General features: G+C 43.4%; 1 protein-coding gene across 2 annotated transcripts; it reads left to right on the top strand.

Annotated features, from left to right (window-relative positions):
* Positions 1 to 4207: 4207 nt before the first annotated feature.
* TMEM64 (transmembrane protein 64) lies at positions 4208 to 16901 on the top strand. Of its 2 annotated transcripts, XM_068396804.1 has the most exons (4): positions 4208 to 4978; positions 10717 to 10872; positions 14442 to 14653; positions 15734 to 16901. In XM_068396804.1, exons 1-3 carry the CDS (start codon positions 4208 to 4210, stop codon positions 14634 to 14636), a joined length of 1122 nt encoding a protein of 373 aa, XP_068252905.1. In that variant the 3' UTR covers positions 14637 to 14653; positions 15734 to 16901. The 2 variants fall into 2 exon arrangements, with proteins under 2 accessions (XP_068252905.1, XP_068252904.1); XM_068396803.1 differs by having other exon boundaries at positions 14442 to 16901.
* The last annotated feature ends 596 nt before the right edge of the window (positions 16902 to 17497 follow it).

Raw genomic sequence — 17497 nt, 5'->3', positions numbered from 1 at the left:
ACTCCACAACCTCTCTGGGCAGCCTGTTCCAGTGTTCAGTTACCCTCACCGTAAAGAAGTTTTTCCTCATATTTATGTGGAACCTCCTGTGTTCCAGCTTGCACCCGTTGCCCCTTGTCCTGTCAATGGATGTCACTGAGAAGAGCCTGGCTCCATCCTCATGACTCTTGCCCTTTACACCCCTCAGTCTCCTCTAAGCTAAAGAGACCCAGATCCCTCAGCCTCTCCTCATAAGGGAGACGTTCCACTCCCTTAATCATCTTCGTGGCTCTGCGCTGCACTCTCTCTAGCAGTTCCCTGTCCTTCTTGAACTGAGGGGCCCAGAACTGGACACAATATTCCAGATGCGGCCTCACAAGGGCAGAGTAGAGGGGGAGGAGAACCTCTCTTGACCTGCTAACCACACCCCTTCTAATACACCCCAGGATGCCATTGGCCTTCTTGGCCACAAGGGCACACTGCTGGCTCATGGTCATCCTGCTGTCCACTAGGACCCCCAGGTCCCTTTCCCCTACGCTGGTCTCCAACAGCTCTGTCCCCAACTTATACTGGTACATGGAGTTGTTCTTGCCCAGATGCAGGACTCTACACTTGCCCTTGTTATATTTCATTGAATTTCTCCCCGCCCAACTCTCCAGCCTGTCTAGGTCTCTCTGAATGGCAGCACAGCCTTCTGGGGTGTCAGCCACTCCTCCCAGTTTTGTGTCATCAGTGAACTTGCTGACAGTGCACTCTAGTTCCTCATCCAAGTCATTAATGAATATATTGAATAGTACTGGTCCCAGTACTGACCCTTGAGGGACTCCACTAGATACAGGCCTCCAACTAGACTCTGCCCCATTGACCACCACTCTCTGGCTTCTTTCCTTCAGCCAGTTCACAATCCACCTCACTACCCAATCATCCAGACCACACTTCCTCAGTTTAGCTGTGAGGATGCTGTGGGAGCTGTGGATGCATATGTATCTAAAATATAATGGCCCAGTGGTGCCCAGCCTATGGCCTGCAGTCCTAACTTGGTCTACCAGAATAATTCCTCTGGTCATGGCTTGCTCCTTGCTAGTATCTTCCCCCAAATCCTTGCAACTCATCCTCTGTTAAACAGCAAAAAGTATATCCCCTGCATGATCAAAGTGTATGCACCTTCCTTCATGTGGATGTAAGTGAACGTATGCCAAGGAAGACTACAGATAAGATGGAGGCACTTCTGGTGACAGCCTGCTGTGGCCAAAGAATGGTTACTCCTCACATAAATTAGTCAATGTTCCAGTTCCCACCAAATGACCATCACATTAATGCTGACAGAATTAAACAGCACAGGCATTTCCACATACACTGAAGTTACGGTCCTTAATATCACCATCTCAAAAAAGTCCTGCTTCTCCCTCCCAAAGAGCAATTCAGAAATAACTATGGCAAGTTTTCAGGAGCTCGCAACTCAGAATTATTTTTGTTCCTGATTTGTGGCTTAATGTATCCTACTCTCCAGCTTCAGGACCCCTTTTCAGTGGGGACCAGTCGTATGGGCCTAAATGAGTAATGTCTTTCATTTCAATAAGATGACTCACATGCTTAGATGGGTGTGTTTACATGTTAATATTCCTTGAAATAAGAAATGAGACAGGAGAAACAGAGTTTCAAAATGCAAAACAGTATTTCTCAGTTGCTCATGACAGATCAAGGAAATATCCCAGACCCACAACATGGGCCTGGAAAAACACCCACATGGCAAAAATTTTTCAGTATCCACTACAATCCACGTCACCATAAGAGCATCTTTCTATAGAAACACCTTTGCTTGAAGCAGAACAGTCCTCTGGTTGTTACCCTGTGCCTCTCAGGTTTTAAATTGATTCGCTGACAAACACCAAATCAAAAGATAATGACAGGTAAATAAATCAGCTCGAATGACAGATGAGTTCAACAAGAATCTAAGTAACTCAGCCCGAGGAAGTATAGAAGCAATTTTAGTTGATGTAATGTAATCATTTAAACCCATATGTACTAAACCTGTAATTTTTATTCCTATTACTTCAAATAATTTCTGAAGTTTACCAGGCCAGCAGTGCTTTTTTAAAGAACAGGTTAGACAACATTTGTTGGAAATTATTCACTAAATCAACTAACTTACTTGGGGGGAAAAAAAAGCGCTATCTTTTGGAGCACAAAGTGTTTGTCCAGGAGCTGTGTGCTCAAGAGCCTGCCTGTTTTTCTAAGTGTAGTGATTGGTCTCTTAAAAGATAACTGCTTTTCCTTACAGACCTTGCCTTGCTTATGTCATCAGACCATTGCAACTGCATCAGTCACAGTATGGGAATATCTTACAATTCACTGACTAGTAAGCCTGAAAGGCAAACCATTTCATCCAGCAGTTGGCAAATTTTCAAGAGCGTGTGAGGTTGGGTTTTTTCCCCTTCAGACAATACAAGCACACCAGGAACACTTGCAGGAACCAGCTGACGCTGCCTCTCAGCTCTGTAGCTGTATCTGCTCTGCATGCGGGAGAGGGTCCCAGCTCTGCCAGAGTCCTGTTGAATTCCTGTGGCCTTGCTTGGATGTTTATCCAAAGATGATTCAGCTCCTGCTCCATGACCATGCTCTGTGTATTGTTTTATTCTGCTGTGGTGCTCAAAGACATCTGTCATTTTCTTGGCTAATTTGTTGGATTGCCCAGGTTATATCATTCCTAACGGCATATTTTGGAAGTGAACATATTTGCAGTACATTCTTCAAGATACGTTTTTCATTTTGAGATTCGGGTTGTTTTTTTTTCCAATCACCCTTTAACCGTTGCAACTCCCACACAAATTCTCATTTTATATACGCTTGCAAATCTCCCAGCAGAGGAATATAACTCCACTGGAGCGCATTGTACGTTTAAGCATTGTAAAGAAAACAAAACTCTTTCCGCACTGCATGGATCCTGTCGTTAGTAATGCCAGAGCAACAGCAACCTACGAAGCTGTGGAGCCTTGGCGAGGCTCCTGAGAAAACATCCCTCCAAATTGAGCCTTTGCTGGGTATTCGGGCTGTTTCTTTCTCTCTAGCAATGGCTCAAAATTCAAGCTCAAACCATCCAAAAGTGTGTCTGAGCTTCCAGGGATGTGAGTGAAGCAGTGGAGTCAAGCTGTCCCGATGTGGAGGCGCCGCAAGCACCAGGCAGGGGTGGGGGAGAAGAAGGGCCTTGGTTGTCTCTCCTCGGCTCAAATCCCTGGCTGCTGGCCGGGAGAGCTTTGTCTCACTTGTGAAGAGGAGAAAACCAGGGTGTTTGTGAAACAGAACCTTCATGTAAGCGAGGGAAAGTGGCCGATGTCTCACGGGAGACCAAGAGTAACCGTCTAGTCAGCGACGCTTCAACAACGTGATCCTCTGACAGAAAATAACCAGCTTTTCAGCACGGTCGCTCCAAACCCCTCCGGCTGAGGCCCTGCCGTGAATGAGGGCTTGTGAGAACGGCGCAGGAAAACGGCAGGGGCAGCCGGCGTGAGCCGCCTAAGTGAGGCGTGACAGGCTGCCGTAGCCCGCCCGCAGCTTGAGGCGAAGGCGAGGCGAGGGCGAGGGCGAGGCGGGAAGGCCCGGCTGAGGCACACCCCCGCGGGCGCCGCGCTGCCGGGGCGGGGCGAGGGGCGGGCCTGGCCGCGGCGCTACCGCCGAGCCCCGCAGCGGGGCAGGGCGCTGCTGCTGCCGCCGGAGCCGAGCCTCCTCCCTCTCCGCTGCGAGCGGCGTCCGGGCTGCCACATCGGCACCGCCGCTCCGAGAAGGCGCTTCCCGGAGCGGGAGCGGGAGCCCAGCGTGCCGGGAGATGGAGCCCCGCTGCCGCGGTTGCTGCTGCCACCGCCGCTGCCGCCCCCCGGGACTCGCGCTCCGCCAGGGCCGCCGCTGCCACTGCCGGGACGGAGAGCGCGGCGCCGCCGCCTAACGCCGCAGCCCCGGCGGCGCGGCCGAGGGGGGAGCTAGCGCGGAGGCCACCGCGTCCCCTCCACCCGCCGGGCCCGCGCGGCGGCGAAGCGCGAGCCCCTCCTCCCCGCCCTCCCCGCTGCCGCTTCCCCGCCCCCGCCCGGCCCTCGGCTGGGCTCCGGCGCCGGGAGCCGGGACATGGCGGGGCGATGAGGGAGCGGCCACCCCTGCCCGCAGGCTGCGTGGTGAGGCGGGGAGCGACGGGGCTGGGCGGCTCAGCGGCGCTAGAGCCGGGCGGCGGGGCGGGGGGATGTGGAGCGCGGGGGCCGCGGCGCTGCAGCTCCTCTCCCGGGCCGTGAAGCAGGCGGCGGCGCAGGGGACCCGGCAGGACCTCGGCCGCTGGCTGTCCCGAGCCGCCGGAACGGCGGCAGGAGGCGGCGGAGGCTGCGGGGACCCTGTCGGCTTCGTTCCGGCGGAGGCGGCGGGAGCCGGCGGACTGCTGCTGGGGCCCTACGCGGAGCAGGGCGGGCTGCCGCCGGCGGAGCTGCTACTCTGCCAGCTGCCCGAGGCGGGCGGCGGCGGGCCCGGGCTGGCCGAGGCCCGGGGCTGGCGCTGCTCCTGCTGCCTCCTGGGCACCTGCTGGTGCAAGAGCTGCCTCAGCGTGTGCGTTCTGGCTGCCCTCTGCTTTGCCTCGCTGGCCCTGGTGCGCCAGTACCTGCGGGACCTGCTGCTCTGGGCCGAGAGCCTGGACAGCCTGGCCGGTGTGTTGCTCTTCACCGTGGGCTTCATCGTCGTGTCCTTCCCCTGCGGCTGGGGCTACATCCTGCTCAACGTGGCTGCCGGCTACCTCTACGGCTTCGTGCTGGGCATGGGGCTGATGGTGCTCGGCGTCCTCGTCGGAACCTTTGTTGCCCACGTGGCCTGCAAACGGCTGCTGGCACACTGGGCGCGGGCCAGGATCCAGGGCAGCGGGACACTCAGTGCCATTGTCCGTGTCGTGGAGGGCGGCAGCGGCCTCAAGGTGGTGGCTCTGGCGCGGCTGACGCCGATCCCCTTCGGGCTGCAGAACGCCGTCTTCGCGGTGAGTCCCAACCCAGGCCTTGCGGCCAAGGAAGAAGCTCTCGCTGGAAGGATGGCTTGCAGCATAGTGGCTGGTGTCACTGGTGGAGGTTGCCTGCCTTTCCAGGAAGAAACTTTGGTTTCTTTTAACAACAGTAAAAGCAACCCCACTGCCTGCTTTTGCTAAATGCCTCTTCCGTGCCTGAGGAGGAACGGCAGGCAGGTTTTCACAGAATCACAGAATGGTGAGGGTTGGAAGTGACCTCTGGAGATCATCTAGTCCAACCCCCTGCCAAAGCAGGTTCCCCTAGAGCAGGTTGCACAGGGTCACGTCCAGGCGGGTTTTGAATATCTCCAGAAAACTTTTCAAGGCGCCATGTTCAGTGACGTGTTAGAGTTGCTCTTTGGCTTTCGAGACTATATTCTGGTGCTAGAAAGAAGCACCAAGGTGCTGTGAAGCAAAATCTGTGGAGAACTCAACAGTTTTAAAGTGCCTGTGTTTTTAAAGTGATCTGAGCAGGAGGAAGAATTGTATTTTTAAGCAGTCGTACTAGATTTCCCTAAACTACTTAATAGAAATAATCATAGTGGAAAGAAAGAAGTGGACAGATTAAAATTCTTGCTCAGTTTGCTTGATCTTTGTAGCATACATCTGGCAAATCCATACAGGGTGTTAAGTCCATGCACACGAGAGAGGTCACATATTTTGGGCAGAGCAGTAAGATGTAGGCTCAGAGCTGAAAAGGGACTGTATGCCAGAGTGATACTGAAAGTTAGTTTAAACTTGAGTTTGGAAAAGGGTTAGTTGTGCTTTTCTTTCTACGTTTAGATGAAGATTGGTGTATTCTTTAAGAATAATTATTTAAAGTTTATAATCTTACTGTTCTCTTTGACCATCTTAAAGGAGAAAGTAAAGAAGAACATAGGGGGTACCCTTTTGGAGTACCATCATGCTGATAATGACAATTTCAGACCCTCATCTCTTCCTGAGTGCTTTGTCTGAAGGATCTGGTTTTGGCTGTGTATTATGCCTCAGTAGCATCTGCTCAATGAAATCAAAACAAAGCAAACCAGATTGTGAAATATTTACAATGTTTAGAAGTAACTCATGTTCTTTAATGCAAGAGACCTTCTCAACAAGTGTTTTAGTCTGCCACTTTGTTACAGCACACTTGCCTTCCCCTGTCTGCAGTCCTGATCCTTTACCCTTCTGAAGCAGTTTCTTAGTTTTGACAGAATCATCTAGTTGACATGAGTAGGTCACTGAATACAAAATCTGTTATTTAAGAAAAAAATTAATCCATGCAATTTTTAGGGGTTAACACCGACATCAAATATTTAAAATTGCTATGTATAAAACTGTGTGTGCTGGGGCATTCGGCTCAAGAGCTGCAGTCTCTGCCCATAAAAGCTGTAGCAACTTATAATTTCTTTTTAAGCAGATCCTTTTAACCATTTCCTTGTTATAAATGAGAAGAACCTCAGCTGTTCTATTTATTTACCTGTATTACTGCAGGACTGAGGAAGCTTAGACCTGTGTGGCTGGGAACAGAGTCCCCCCCAGAGCCCAAGGTCCCGGTGTAGCAGATGAAGCTCTCTCCTTACAGTGTGGCCCTCCTAAAGTGGGGAGACCTGTTCTGCTTTGGTTGTTCACAGCTTCTGGGTGTCACTTGAAGTAGTCAGCAGCTGTTGTAGGGTAGTGTTGGATCTGAAGAACTGACCAGAGTTACCGAGTTAAAATGATTTCCTTCCTGGCATAACCGTTCTGTTGGAAACACAATTCAGCAGAGTATTCAGGCCAGTGCAATATTAAAATGATGCTGTAAGTCAGTGTTTTGTATTCTCTAAGTTCTGCAAGCTAAATAATTTTCTTTCCAAGTGGAAGGTTTCAATGTTAAAGCAACAGATAGGAAATGAGATGAAACCAGATTCTCAAGTATGCCAAATAACTTGGATGTTGCCTGCTATAATTAGTTTGGGTTGCATTTATTACTCCAGATTTATTACTTTGCAGTATAGTCAAATAAAGCACCGTGTGTTCCATTTTTAAATGAGAACATTTAATAAGAACTGCTAGATTACTGAAAAATGAGTGTTGCATGCAAATCTGGGAATTCAAGGCAGTTTCTCACTGTGAATCAAGTTTAAGCTACGTATAGAATATAAAATTCTACTTACACAGACCGAGCTGTCATTTCTTTGAAACCTGACTTGTTTGAAAACTGAATGCTTTACTTAAGTTTAAAATGCAAGGGAGTTTGGGGTGCCCTAGCCATCTATCCATTCTTCATGCTAGCAACTTCAGCAATTACTTTGAAAAGGGTCGCTTTTAATAGTAGCAGAAAGAACAGTGAACTTAAAACTTAAGCATCTTTAATTTTCCATCGGTCTGGTCTGTGTGTGTTTTTTATGTGCATATTTATAACTGAACTGGAGGTACTGAGAATACTCAAATGAGAGGGAAGGGAGGAAGTGACAGATGAGGTCCAGGACAAGGCATAACCCTGATGTGAGAGGGCTGGGATTAATGGGTTTCTGCAAGCACTTGTTCAGCAGCTTGTACCATCTGCTGGGGGTTTTGGGGAGGTTGAATTGCAGGGGAGTGTAGAGAAGGAAGGAAGAGCTTCCTGGCATTTGATAGTGATGGGATCATATTGTTTGAAACAGCGCAAGAACAACATTAACACGAATTTCTTAGTTTCTTACCAGCCAAACATTAACATCTTTCTTCTTAAGGTCATTCTGCTGCTCTTTGGGAAAGCACTGATGGTAGGAGCAGTGGGGTAATGTATTTACTTGTCTTTCAGGAAGACCTAGAAACTTCTTAACTGAAAGCATGTTTGTATTTCCCTTTGAGTGGGTTTTGCTTAATTGTCGCTCCTGTGATGCCAGGGTGGCCTGGGCTGCTGAAATGGGCTGATAGCTCTTGCTGAAGTGTTTGCCCACACACAGCCCTCTCCCCATGGCGACTCTGAGTGTTCTGAAGGCAGGTCTGTAAGGAGGCCTGGTATGCAGGTTATCACCTCCTTCCCACTGCTGGGTCCCTGGAGCTAGGTTTGTGCAAACAGATTATTTGCAGTGCCAGGTGTAGCTTAGATCAGAACTCGTATTTCTTCTTTCTCCTCTGAAATGAGTATTGTATGGAAGAAATAATCTGTCCGTGTGTGCATCTTCATTTCCAGAAATGCACACAGTGAAATCAGAGTTCAAGAAATGGTACCTGCTTTGCAGGAACATGCAGGCTGCTTGCTCTGCTTGTTGGAAAGTTGCTACCAATTTTATGTTTTGGTTTGGTTTTTTTTATTCCCTACCTGTTTTTGTTTTGGGGTTTTTTTGAGAAAATAAAGAGCATCAGAATTATCCTTTGCTCTCAGTTGCTAAGCCTACCTGATCTGAAACACGGGATTTCATAAGTTGAGGGAAGAGAAATCTGCTGCAATCCCCAAAGGCATGTGAGCCCCCAGCAAAGTCCTGACACAAGCGTTTATTCTTTGACAGGACTGAAGTAAAGGTGTCAGCTGCAAAGAGTACACAAAAGTTTTACTGGACAAAGCCTGTCCAAGGCTTAGTGGGAGAATTTCTGGCTAACACTCTTGTTACCAGAGTGGTTAGGTAGTTCTTAATTTTATTTTAATACATCAGTATGGTGTATAACAATTGCATCCATGGTCGCGTTGGGATTTCACTGTTAATTTTTGCTGTCTTGAGCTTTCTGTAGAAACAGAGTCCTGGTAGTCTCTGTTTGGTAGCTTGGCCACGCAGACCTCAGTCTGGCAGGTTTCTAGAACAGGTAAAGTTTCATAGAAGGAAAGACATGGAAAGCTGTAAGGCACTTCCTGTGCCTTCTGGGGGAAAGGACACCACTGTAGATCTAAAACCTGCAAACCAGGGGTTTAAATGACACCTGCAGATTTTTCCCCTCCTGTCCTTAACTTTCATTTTAGTGGGAAGCACAAGTCTCAGTCCAGGGTGTCCATTGGCAGCATCTGCTGCATTTGGAAAGAGTCTCTCGCATGACCCAGGAGGTCCAGTTGCTTCAGGACAGATCCAGACGTGCAGACGTGTTGCTCTGCAACCAGAGTGTCCTTAATACGTATACAGAAATGAAAGAGGTGCCCAGGAGTGTTAAAACAATCTTTGGGAAGTTTCCCAGCTCCATTAGATTTAATGACTGTGTCCTACTTAGCAAATCTTGCCTCAGCATTAGTATTTCAGAGACTTCTAATAGCAGCTCCTTCATTCTCTTGGCAATATGGGAAGTTTCAGTTGTGCATTCTTGTTACATGGCCTAGATTACTATAATATTTAAAAAAAAAGTATTTTCAAAGCATCGGTCAAATGTGAACTTCTGACATAATTATGTAGTGCTTTTTCATTATACATCTAAATTAATCTTGTATAGAGAGGGAAATGTATTATTTGTGTTGCTGGTATGTATTTCAGTCTGTGGGAAGTATAATTTGCAGTGTGAAGTTTGGAATTGGCTTATGGGATCTTGTTCCAGTGAATTATTCTTCATCTTTATGCTTCATTTGCGTTCTCCTCCTCCGCTGCCCATCCTTCCTCCCAGAAACTTTCCACTGGTGGTGCTTAGAGCTCCAAGAATCCAGCACTGTGATTTTCATAGTAACCAAAGTTTATTTTAAGAATAGCATGATGAAATGAGTAACTTTGCTGCTATTCTCTTGTCTTCGACATTGTACAAAACTGTCAAGGTCAATAATTTCCATGTAGGCTCCCAGTGTTAGGGGCTGTTCTTAATTAGAACTCGTTTTATTACTATGTGATCAACTGAATTGTCTGGAAAATTCCTTAGACTGCTTGTTTCAAAATCACCCTTTTCATACTAATTTTTAGCCCATAGTTTCCTCCTGTTTTCATTTTTCTTGCGTAAATATCTTATGGCCTCTTGGCTCTTGCATTTAATATTTCCCAATGGCTGCTGATACTAATTTAGCGAGTACCACGTACTTTGTTCCCCTGTGAACTGTCCACCTACTGACTCGGAACAGAAATTTCACAGCAAAGAGAGGAAAGTATCTTCAAGTATTATTAGTGTTTTTTTTCCGGAGAAACTAACAAAAGCTATAGCCATATGTACTATTTTGTTCACTAATTAACGTGGGATGTAAAACATCTTTGGTAGAGAATCTTAATGATGCCTATGTATATCAGTATAGATATAGATAGATATTGCTGATGGAGATCACCGATAGATATCTGTATCTTAATGAGCTATATATGTAAGTCCCCTTGCAGAGGCAAATTGTATCTGCCATTCTGTTTACCTAAATCATATTTAATACAGTGAAATTTTGAACAATTACCTCTTTCATTAGTTGCATACATGTAAAATGCAAAGTAAATAGATTTTTGCTTTAGACCTTCACATTTGATAAAGTAATGTCTTCCTGCAAGCAAATTCTCATAAATTGTAGGGCTTTGTTCATCATGAAGAAATAAACATCTTCAATGAACAGTGTAGTTGCATCCTTAGTTAATGACTTGCACAGAGATGTTACATGATGTGAGATGAAATGAAATAAAACCTAGTAACTTTAAAAAGGCCAGATGAAAACTAGCCACATACTGTTTTGTTGTGTTATCTTAGATTCATGCACAATGGAAAGTTTCAGAGAAGGAATGTAAGAAATTCTTTCCTTCTTTTGCATGGATATTTGTGGGAGTGGCAGTCTGGTTGGTTGTGCACATAGATTTTGTTGGAACTGTGCTCTATTTCTTATGCTGTCTTTTACTCAGATTACAGATTTGTCACTACCCAACTACCTGATGGCTTCTTCAGTTGGGCTGCTACCTACTCAGCTCCTGAACTCGTATTTGGGCACTACTTTGCGCACCATGGAGGATGTGATTGCAGAACAAAGTGTTAGTGGCTATTTTATATTCAGTTTACAGGTAAGTTAAAATTATTGCTTTCATAGACTTTGGTAACAGCAATGTCAGTCTCTTTATGACTGCTTGGGTAAGCAGTTACTCTTGGAAACAGTCATCATCTTGTGTTTGAGTTTATTTCTTTATCCCCCTAATTTCTTGCTCATCTGCTGTACCAGTAGGATTCAAGACAGGACCCTGCTTCTGGAGACAGTAGGCAAGTTTCCTTCCTGTAGCTTTGTCTCTTCAAGTCATTGAATCTTCGTTTTGGAAACTGCATGCCCATAGGAACATGTATGAGATGTAGAGAGATTCAGCATTGCTGATTTCTCTTTCAGACTGCACCGCCTCCGGTGTGAAAGGGGTGGGGTGCAGGAGGTTTGGGGGAACGCAGGAGGTCTCGGGGTTAAGAGCTGCTCTCTGTTGGCATAACAGCTCCCTAGTCTGAGGCAGCTGAGCTCTTACAGACTGAGAGCTAAGCAAGAATGGTGTGTGGAATTGAAAAGTAGCAGGTTTTTAAAAGTGTTTAATTTCATAGAATCATAGAATGGTTTGCATTGGAAGGGACCTTAAAGATCATCTAGTTCCAACCCCCCTGCCACAGGCAGGGACACCTTTCCACTAGACCAGATTGCTCAAAGCCCCATCCAATCTGGCCTTAAACACTGCCAGGGAAGGGGCATCCACAACTTCTGTTAGTTATTTTATAACTCGGTTATTGGTATTTTCAGTAGATTGACTAAACTGAGCTGACGTTTCTTTTTCAGAGGCTTATTGACTGCTAGATACCCAGAGAAATGGATTTCCAGTGTACTGTTTTCTTTTGTTGCTTTCTTCTGTTCAAAAAGTTTAATTCTCTCATACCTCACGTGACACAAAGCAGAACTTACTCAGTGTTGTCTTTTTCTCTTTCTGCTACAGTTTTGTCAAGTTTTCTTCTCTTGCCCTTTGTGGTAGTCTCCTGCTGAATTCTAGACTTGTCAAGCCACCTCTACACAAAAGCCCTTGTGCCACCAGCTGTGAAGTGGTGTGCTCAGGGTGCTTAGACCCAGCACCTGGGCAGTGTTCACTATTAGCATTGAACACTCCCGATTTTGCATAGGTATTTGGGATGAAAAGTTCTGTAGAAATACAATTTTGCTAATGCCTAAATCAGCTTATCCTAATTTTGCAAGTGAGTAAATTCATGAGAAGTATATAGTACCTTTGCATGAGCTTAGCTGATGAAATAATTTGTCAATAAAGCTTTGGGTTAAGCGTTAAGTCTGAGACCATTAGGAACATAGAAGTCATGAGTATTTCAGAACCAGACTATATATTAAAACCTCTTCTGACAGCATCAGTACTTCAGGCTGTGTTTGAACAGCAGTTACCATGCTTTGCACACTTGCAGTTGGTACTGCAGTCATTTATCTTCCTCAGTTTTTACAATCGTAAAGCTGATGTTTAACAACGCTAAGATATAAAACTAAGTCTAGGACCATTTTAAACCTCCTCCTCCATACCCCCGCCCCCCCCCCAAACTTGTGTGTTCTTAAATGGAACGTATAATTTATAGGCTTCATAGAACAGGTTTATGAGTATTAAAAATGCCTTTGTAAATGTGGGTAACTGGCCTCAATAGATCAAAGAGAAAATAAATGGTTACTTGATGAACTTTCATTTTAGTTGTGAAATGTTATTTCCAGGGTAGTAGCTTTTAGTGGTATTTTCCTTTTTTATCCACTATTAGGTTTGGGGTTTTTTTTAATGACATTGGCTCTCCTTTGTAGATAATATAGGTTGTAACATAACTGTCACTCAGGTAAGTGTTAGCTGGAGAGGCTGAATGTTTGAATAAGAGTACTCAGCTCCTTGAGAGCAATCCTTGGGACCTGACTGAATAAGTTGAGGGGAGTCCGTTAGTGGAGGGACTACTTATGTTCTCCTGCTTTCTCTCTGGCATCTGCCTGGTGCTTTGCCTGGTTGGGCTTTGATGGGACTTTGATTTAGTAAATAGCTCTAAAAATCCTTCATGTTTCATGGTAGTCTGTGTGTATATATTTTTAAATTATTCATCTAGGGAACTAGGCAACTTGTAGTAATATTTTTAAAACCAGTCAAATTTAAATATTTGAGTAAGCTTTTAGAATAGATCTCCATAGTCTCTTTTGACTCTTACATTGGCCAGCTTTTGAAATGTGTAACTTGAATTAGCGAGGAACATCTTCACCACAAGGATAGTCAAGCAGTGGAGTAGGTTGCCCAGAGAGGTGGTGAAATCTCTATCCTTGGAAGTTTTCAAGACCTGAGTGGACAAAAGTCCTGAGCAACCTCAGGGTTGGGCTCAGAGACCGCTGGGGATGCTTTCCAGCTGCAGCTATCCTGTGACCATACTTGTCAATTAATCATCTTACTCAGTGATATTCTAGCATCTTTTATGCTGTGCTGACAGATGTTTTAAGTTATAGTCCTTAATGTTAAAGAAAACATAGCCCCACCAATTAATAATGAAGTTCAGATTTTGGACTCAAAACTTTAGGTTCTGTTGTAAACAATATAACCTTTTTGGTTCTTTGAAAGGAAGTTGCAGATTCCAGCTAGTTTCAGAAAACATTCTTTAAAAAGGCGGAGGAATTTCCTTCTTTCAAAGGGATTCTTAACTGCGAGACAGCTTGATTTTTATTTGAAGATTTTATTTTTTTTTAAGGAGGATCTCAGCTGAAAACTTAACCTGTGTTGTATTGAAACCAAAGGCCGCCACTGGGGAGTGCAGTGCATGCCAATGTCATGAATAAGTAATTTCTAAGCAAAAATTGTCCAGGTTTATTCTTGATAATTTTTGTGGTGAAAGTTTAAAAATTCTTAGAAATAACATTCAGAGCAAAAGCCTGACCTAAACCCCAAGTTTTGGACAATATTTCCTCCTTTAAACAAACAAACAAAAAACCCCACACCACCAACATCCTGTCCCCTCCCTGAGCCATCCTCCAGAAACCAAGTTCTTCCCATACAGACTACTGTAAGTCGCTCAGAAACTCTGATTCTGTCCAGTTTAGTCCTGATATCCAAGAAGCACAGTGACACCTCTGCTCTCTGCTATCTTCCACACTAGAGGGACAAGGAAAAGAAGTTTTACTTCATTTCCTCTGCATCATCTTCTGTCTCTGCTGTTTTGCGAGTTGCAGATGCCCAGTACGGTTTCAATCTACTATTCACTTGGTACATGGAAAACAGCCCTTTTGACTTACAGAAATACACCATGTCGTTTCTTTGTGGAAACATTTTTGGCAAGAGAGAAAGTGAAGGGATTGCTGTCTAACAAGTATGTGGATGGCAATGGAAAGAAAGAAAATATCTTTTCAATTCATGTCAATATTTAAGTTCTAGGTAATGTGTTTGTTCTGATATGCTAGTTATGTTGTTAGCGTACGTAGGTTTAGAGCCACTCATTGGTTCATTTCCCTTCTAATGTCTTGCCTGTGAAGCATTTAGTTAACAGATGCCTCCATGAATCTTTGTCAATGACTTTTTGGTTTTTTTCTCAGAACAGTTGCTTTGTATTCATGCTTACAGTTTATATAGCCTACAACACTCTCTTGTTTTATTTGCAGATTATCATAAGCATAGGACTCATGTTTTATGTTGTTCACCGAGCTCAAGTGGAACTGAATGCAGCTATTGTAGCATGTGAAATGGAAATGAAGACATCGCTTGTTAAAGACAGTCAACCGAGCATCAGTGGTTCAACCACATACTGCAACAAAAGGACAGTAGCGTTCTCTGGAGGAGGTGTCAATATTGTGTGATTTCAAGTATTAATAAAGTAAGGTTTTGTGAACCTGAGCTATTGCCTAGAAATATCTATGGACAATTCAACTAGTTTTCAAAAAAATTACAAGTGGTTACAGGTTGTACTGTGGCACAAACCAACTGACCAGCTCTTCAATTGCACACGGGGTGAATTCTAGCAAGAAAAGAAAGACAGTGAAGTAACTTAAGATGTAAATGCAAATTTGGTTGCACCTTTGGTCATTTATTATGCCTGTCATGGCCTGTAGTCTGCACTTTAGGTTTTTTTCCTTTGCTCCTATGAACTGAGAAATGCTTCTATAAACTGAGAAAAGTAGCACAGAGGTGAATATTTTTCTGCTTAGCATTATTTATAAGGCTGAATAATTATATGCAGTAGAATTTTATTACTGATAAAGATGAATGAGAAAGTATGCAATTCAATGTATGTTATTCTTGAATGTGCTTTTGCTTTGGAATTGCTTCCAGAACTTGGAGTGTATTATTTAGCTAATGATGGGACCATTTGGCTTTTCCTTCATTTTTGATTTAAAAAAAAAAAAAAGAGAGAGAACCCTATATAAAGTTTTGGTTGAATGTATTTTTATAAGTCATTAAAAATGTTGCAGAGCCATGCATATGTATTCACACAAGCTTAAATCCTACATTGTGGGACTGAAGTGCTCTTAAATAACATTTTAAGTTACACTGTGTAATATGCAAAGTAAAAGGGAAAATACAGAAGTTATAATAGATTGCAGTGACTATTTGAAGCAGACTTCATGACTTAACTGTTGCATTGGTTTGACCACCTTGGTGATTGTAACAAAGGGCTGTTCCACATTAGTCCTATTTATAATATTTTTAACTGTTGATGGAGTTTTTCAACTCACATGACTGCATGTAGTAGGACTTCCAGAACAGGGAGCTACATCTCACCTTTAAACAAAATGATGGGATACTGGCAGTACAAATTTTACATGAAGGTGGCCTTTATTTTGTAAATGAATCCCCCCTCCCTTTAAAAAGCTTTAAAAATTCACTTTGGTTGGCATGTTTTTTTCTAAAAGTTTTACATTTTTTAAAAGACGCAATCTATTATAAATTTCATCAGAGTGAAGAAATGAAAACTAGAGGCTCTCCTTGGAAAAATAAATAATCCAGTAATGGAGGAGGACAGTAATGTCTCTGAGACTCAGGAATTCTGACTCCATTTTTGCAAGACTACACTATTGGATAATGCTCCTTTTACGCGTGCTGTGGACTGTTTTTCACTGCGTTTGAATAGGCTGGATAACCAGGTAGTAACTTGTGTGTGTGTGTAAAAGGAAAACAACAATAATGCCTGAACGTAATGTCTTGTATGTGTGAGTTTCATGTAGATATATGTACCAGTGTTCAATTGCTCAAACACACCCAAGTCATCTGATACAAAAATAACATAAAGTATTGCTTATTTTGTAGTTATTTTGTGTAAGTTTTAAAGGATGCTTTCAGTCTTCAAGATTTTTGTTTTATTTTCTAACAGTATGACTCTGCCTCCTTTTTGTGAGGCTGTTTGCTGGGTTCAAACACTTCTGTCTTGTTGAGAATAGCAGGTCTTCAAGGTCATTGGGAAGCAGAGACTTGATAGCCTCTAACAGTCTTACTGTGAGGATGTACGGTACTCGCATAACATGACATCTGTGCATTCCTTGGTAGTGGACGCAGTTTTGTTCTTTAAATACGTATCCTTTGCAGACTGCTGTTCTTGGGTCTGGTGACCTAAGGAACTGAACTAGTTAAATGAAACAACAAAGTTCAGATTGTATCCTTTTTGTTGTTTTGGGGTTTGTTTTTTTTTTGTTTGTTTCTTTGGTTAGTTTGTTTTGAAAAGGCGATCTGTATATACCTGAAAGTGTTCATTTACACATCTCTGCCTCTGACAGCTCCTGTGTGAAAACAAGAGCCAGATAACTTTTTGATGGCGTTATTTGTCATCATGGTATAATTGAGCCCTTTCTTAACTAAAGGTTTTTTATTTTTTTTTCTTTCTTGGGAAGAACAATCCTTCAATAAACAAACTGATCTGAACTTTTCTCCATCTTGCCAAATCAATAACAGTGTTTTCAAGAGGGTATCTCTTTCTTTGCATTTTTAACTAACTTAAGGTTGTGATGGTTATTTGAGAACATTTCCCAAATATGTATTTTGAAGTGCTTTTATTTCCATGACATTTTGTAACCAGAGTAACTTCACTATGTGAACACTTTTGTAGTATGTAATTAGTTCTTAAGACTTTTGCATTTTGCTTGATACTTGTAATATTTGTGTAGAAGTTAATGGGAAATGTGCATTAAAAGGAACTTTTCTGTACCATGCCAATCATAATTTTATACAATAAATTCACTCAAATTTCTTTAAAGGAATATGTATTAAATGTTTAGGTCGCTATGAAGTAGTTGGAAAGAAGGTGTGAGTAGCACGAGTAGCAAGTTAGGATATAAGGATGAATTCCATGGGTGGGGAGTTACTGACAAGGGAAAGACAACCAATTTTTATTTTTTTAAAAATTAAAATTAAATACATGATTAATTCTGTTAAATACTTTGACAGTTAGGTATTTGTAGCTGCCTTTTTGATAGAAGAATAAGCATACATGTGCTTATGAGAAATGTGTTACTGAACCGAAAGAGGATTGATATTTTTGAATGTAAAAGCAGTAAAAGTGATGTGATTTTTTTTTAAAAAAAAACTTTTTAGATAGTCTTCCTACATAGTGCAATTAAAAAATAAAAGGCTATGAATCCAGTTTAAATAATATGTGGCAAGTCACCTTCGTGAATATTTTCTGAGTTGCCATGATGGTGAAATTTCTGCATTTTGTATATGAAATGTA

The sequence above is a fragment of the Nyctibius grandis genome, chromosome 3, assembly GCF_013368605.1.
Source record: "Nyctibius grandis isolate bNycGra1 chromosome 3, bNycGra1.pri, whole genome shotgun sequence".
NCBI lineage: Eukaryota > Metazoa > Chordata > Aves > Nyctibiiformes > Nyctibiidae > Nyctibius > Nyctibius grandis.
This window is presented reverse-complemented; position numbering and strand designations above follow the sequence as displayed.

What these genes read in the sequence shown, in the direction of transcription:
- TMEM64 (XM_068396804.1), top strand. Translation starts at nt 4,208, where the DNA reads ATGTGGAGCGCGGGGGCCGCGGCGCTGCAGCTCCTCTCCCGGGCCGTG. An exon ending in TGCAGAACGCCGTCTTCGCG is followed by an intron (nt 4,979 to 10,716) that starts GTGAGTCCCAAC and finishes TCTTTTACTCAG; the next exon opens with ATTACAGATTTGTCACTACC. An exon ending in ATTTTATATTCAGTTTACAG is followed by an intron (nt 10,873 to 14,441) that starts GTAAGTTAAAAT and finishes TTTTATTTGCAG; the next exon opens with ATTATCATAAGCATAGGACT.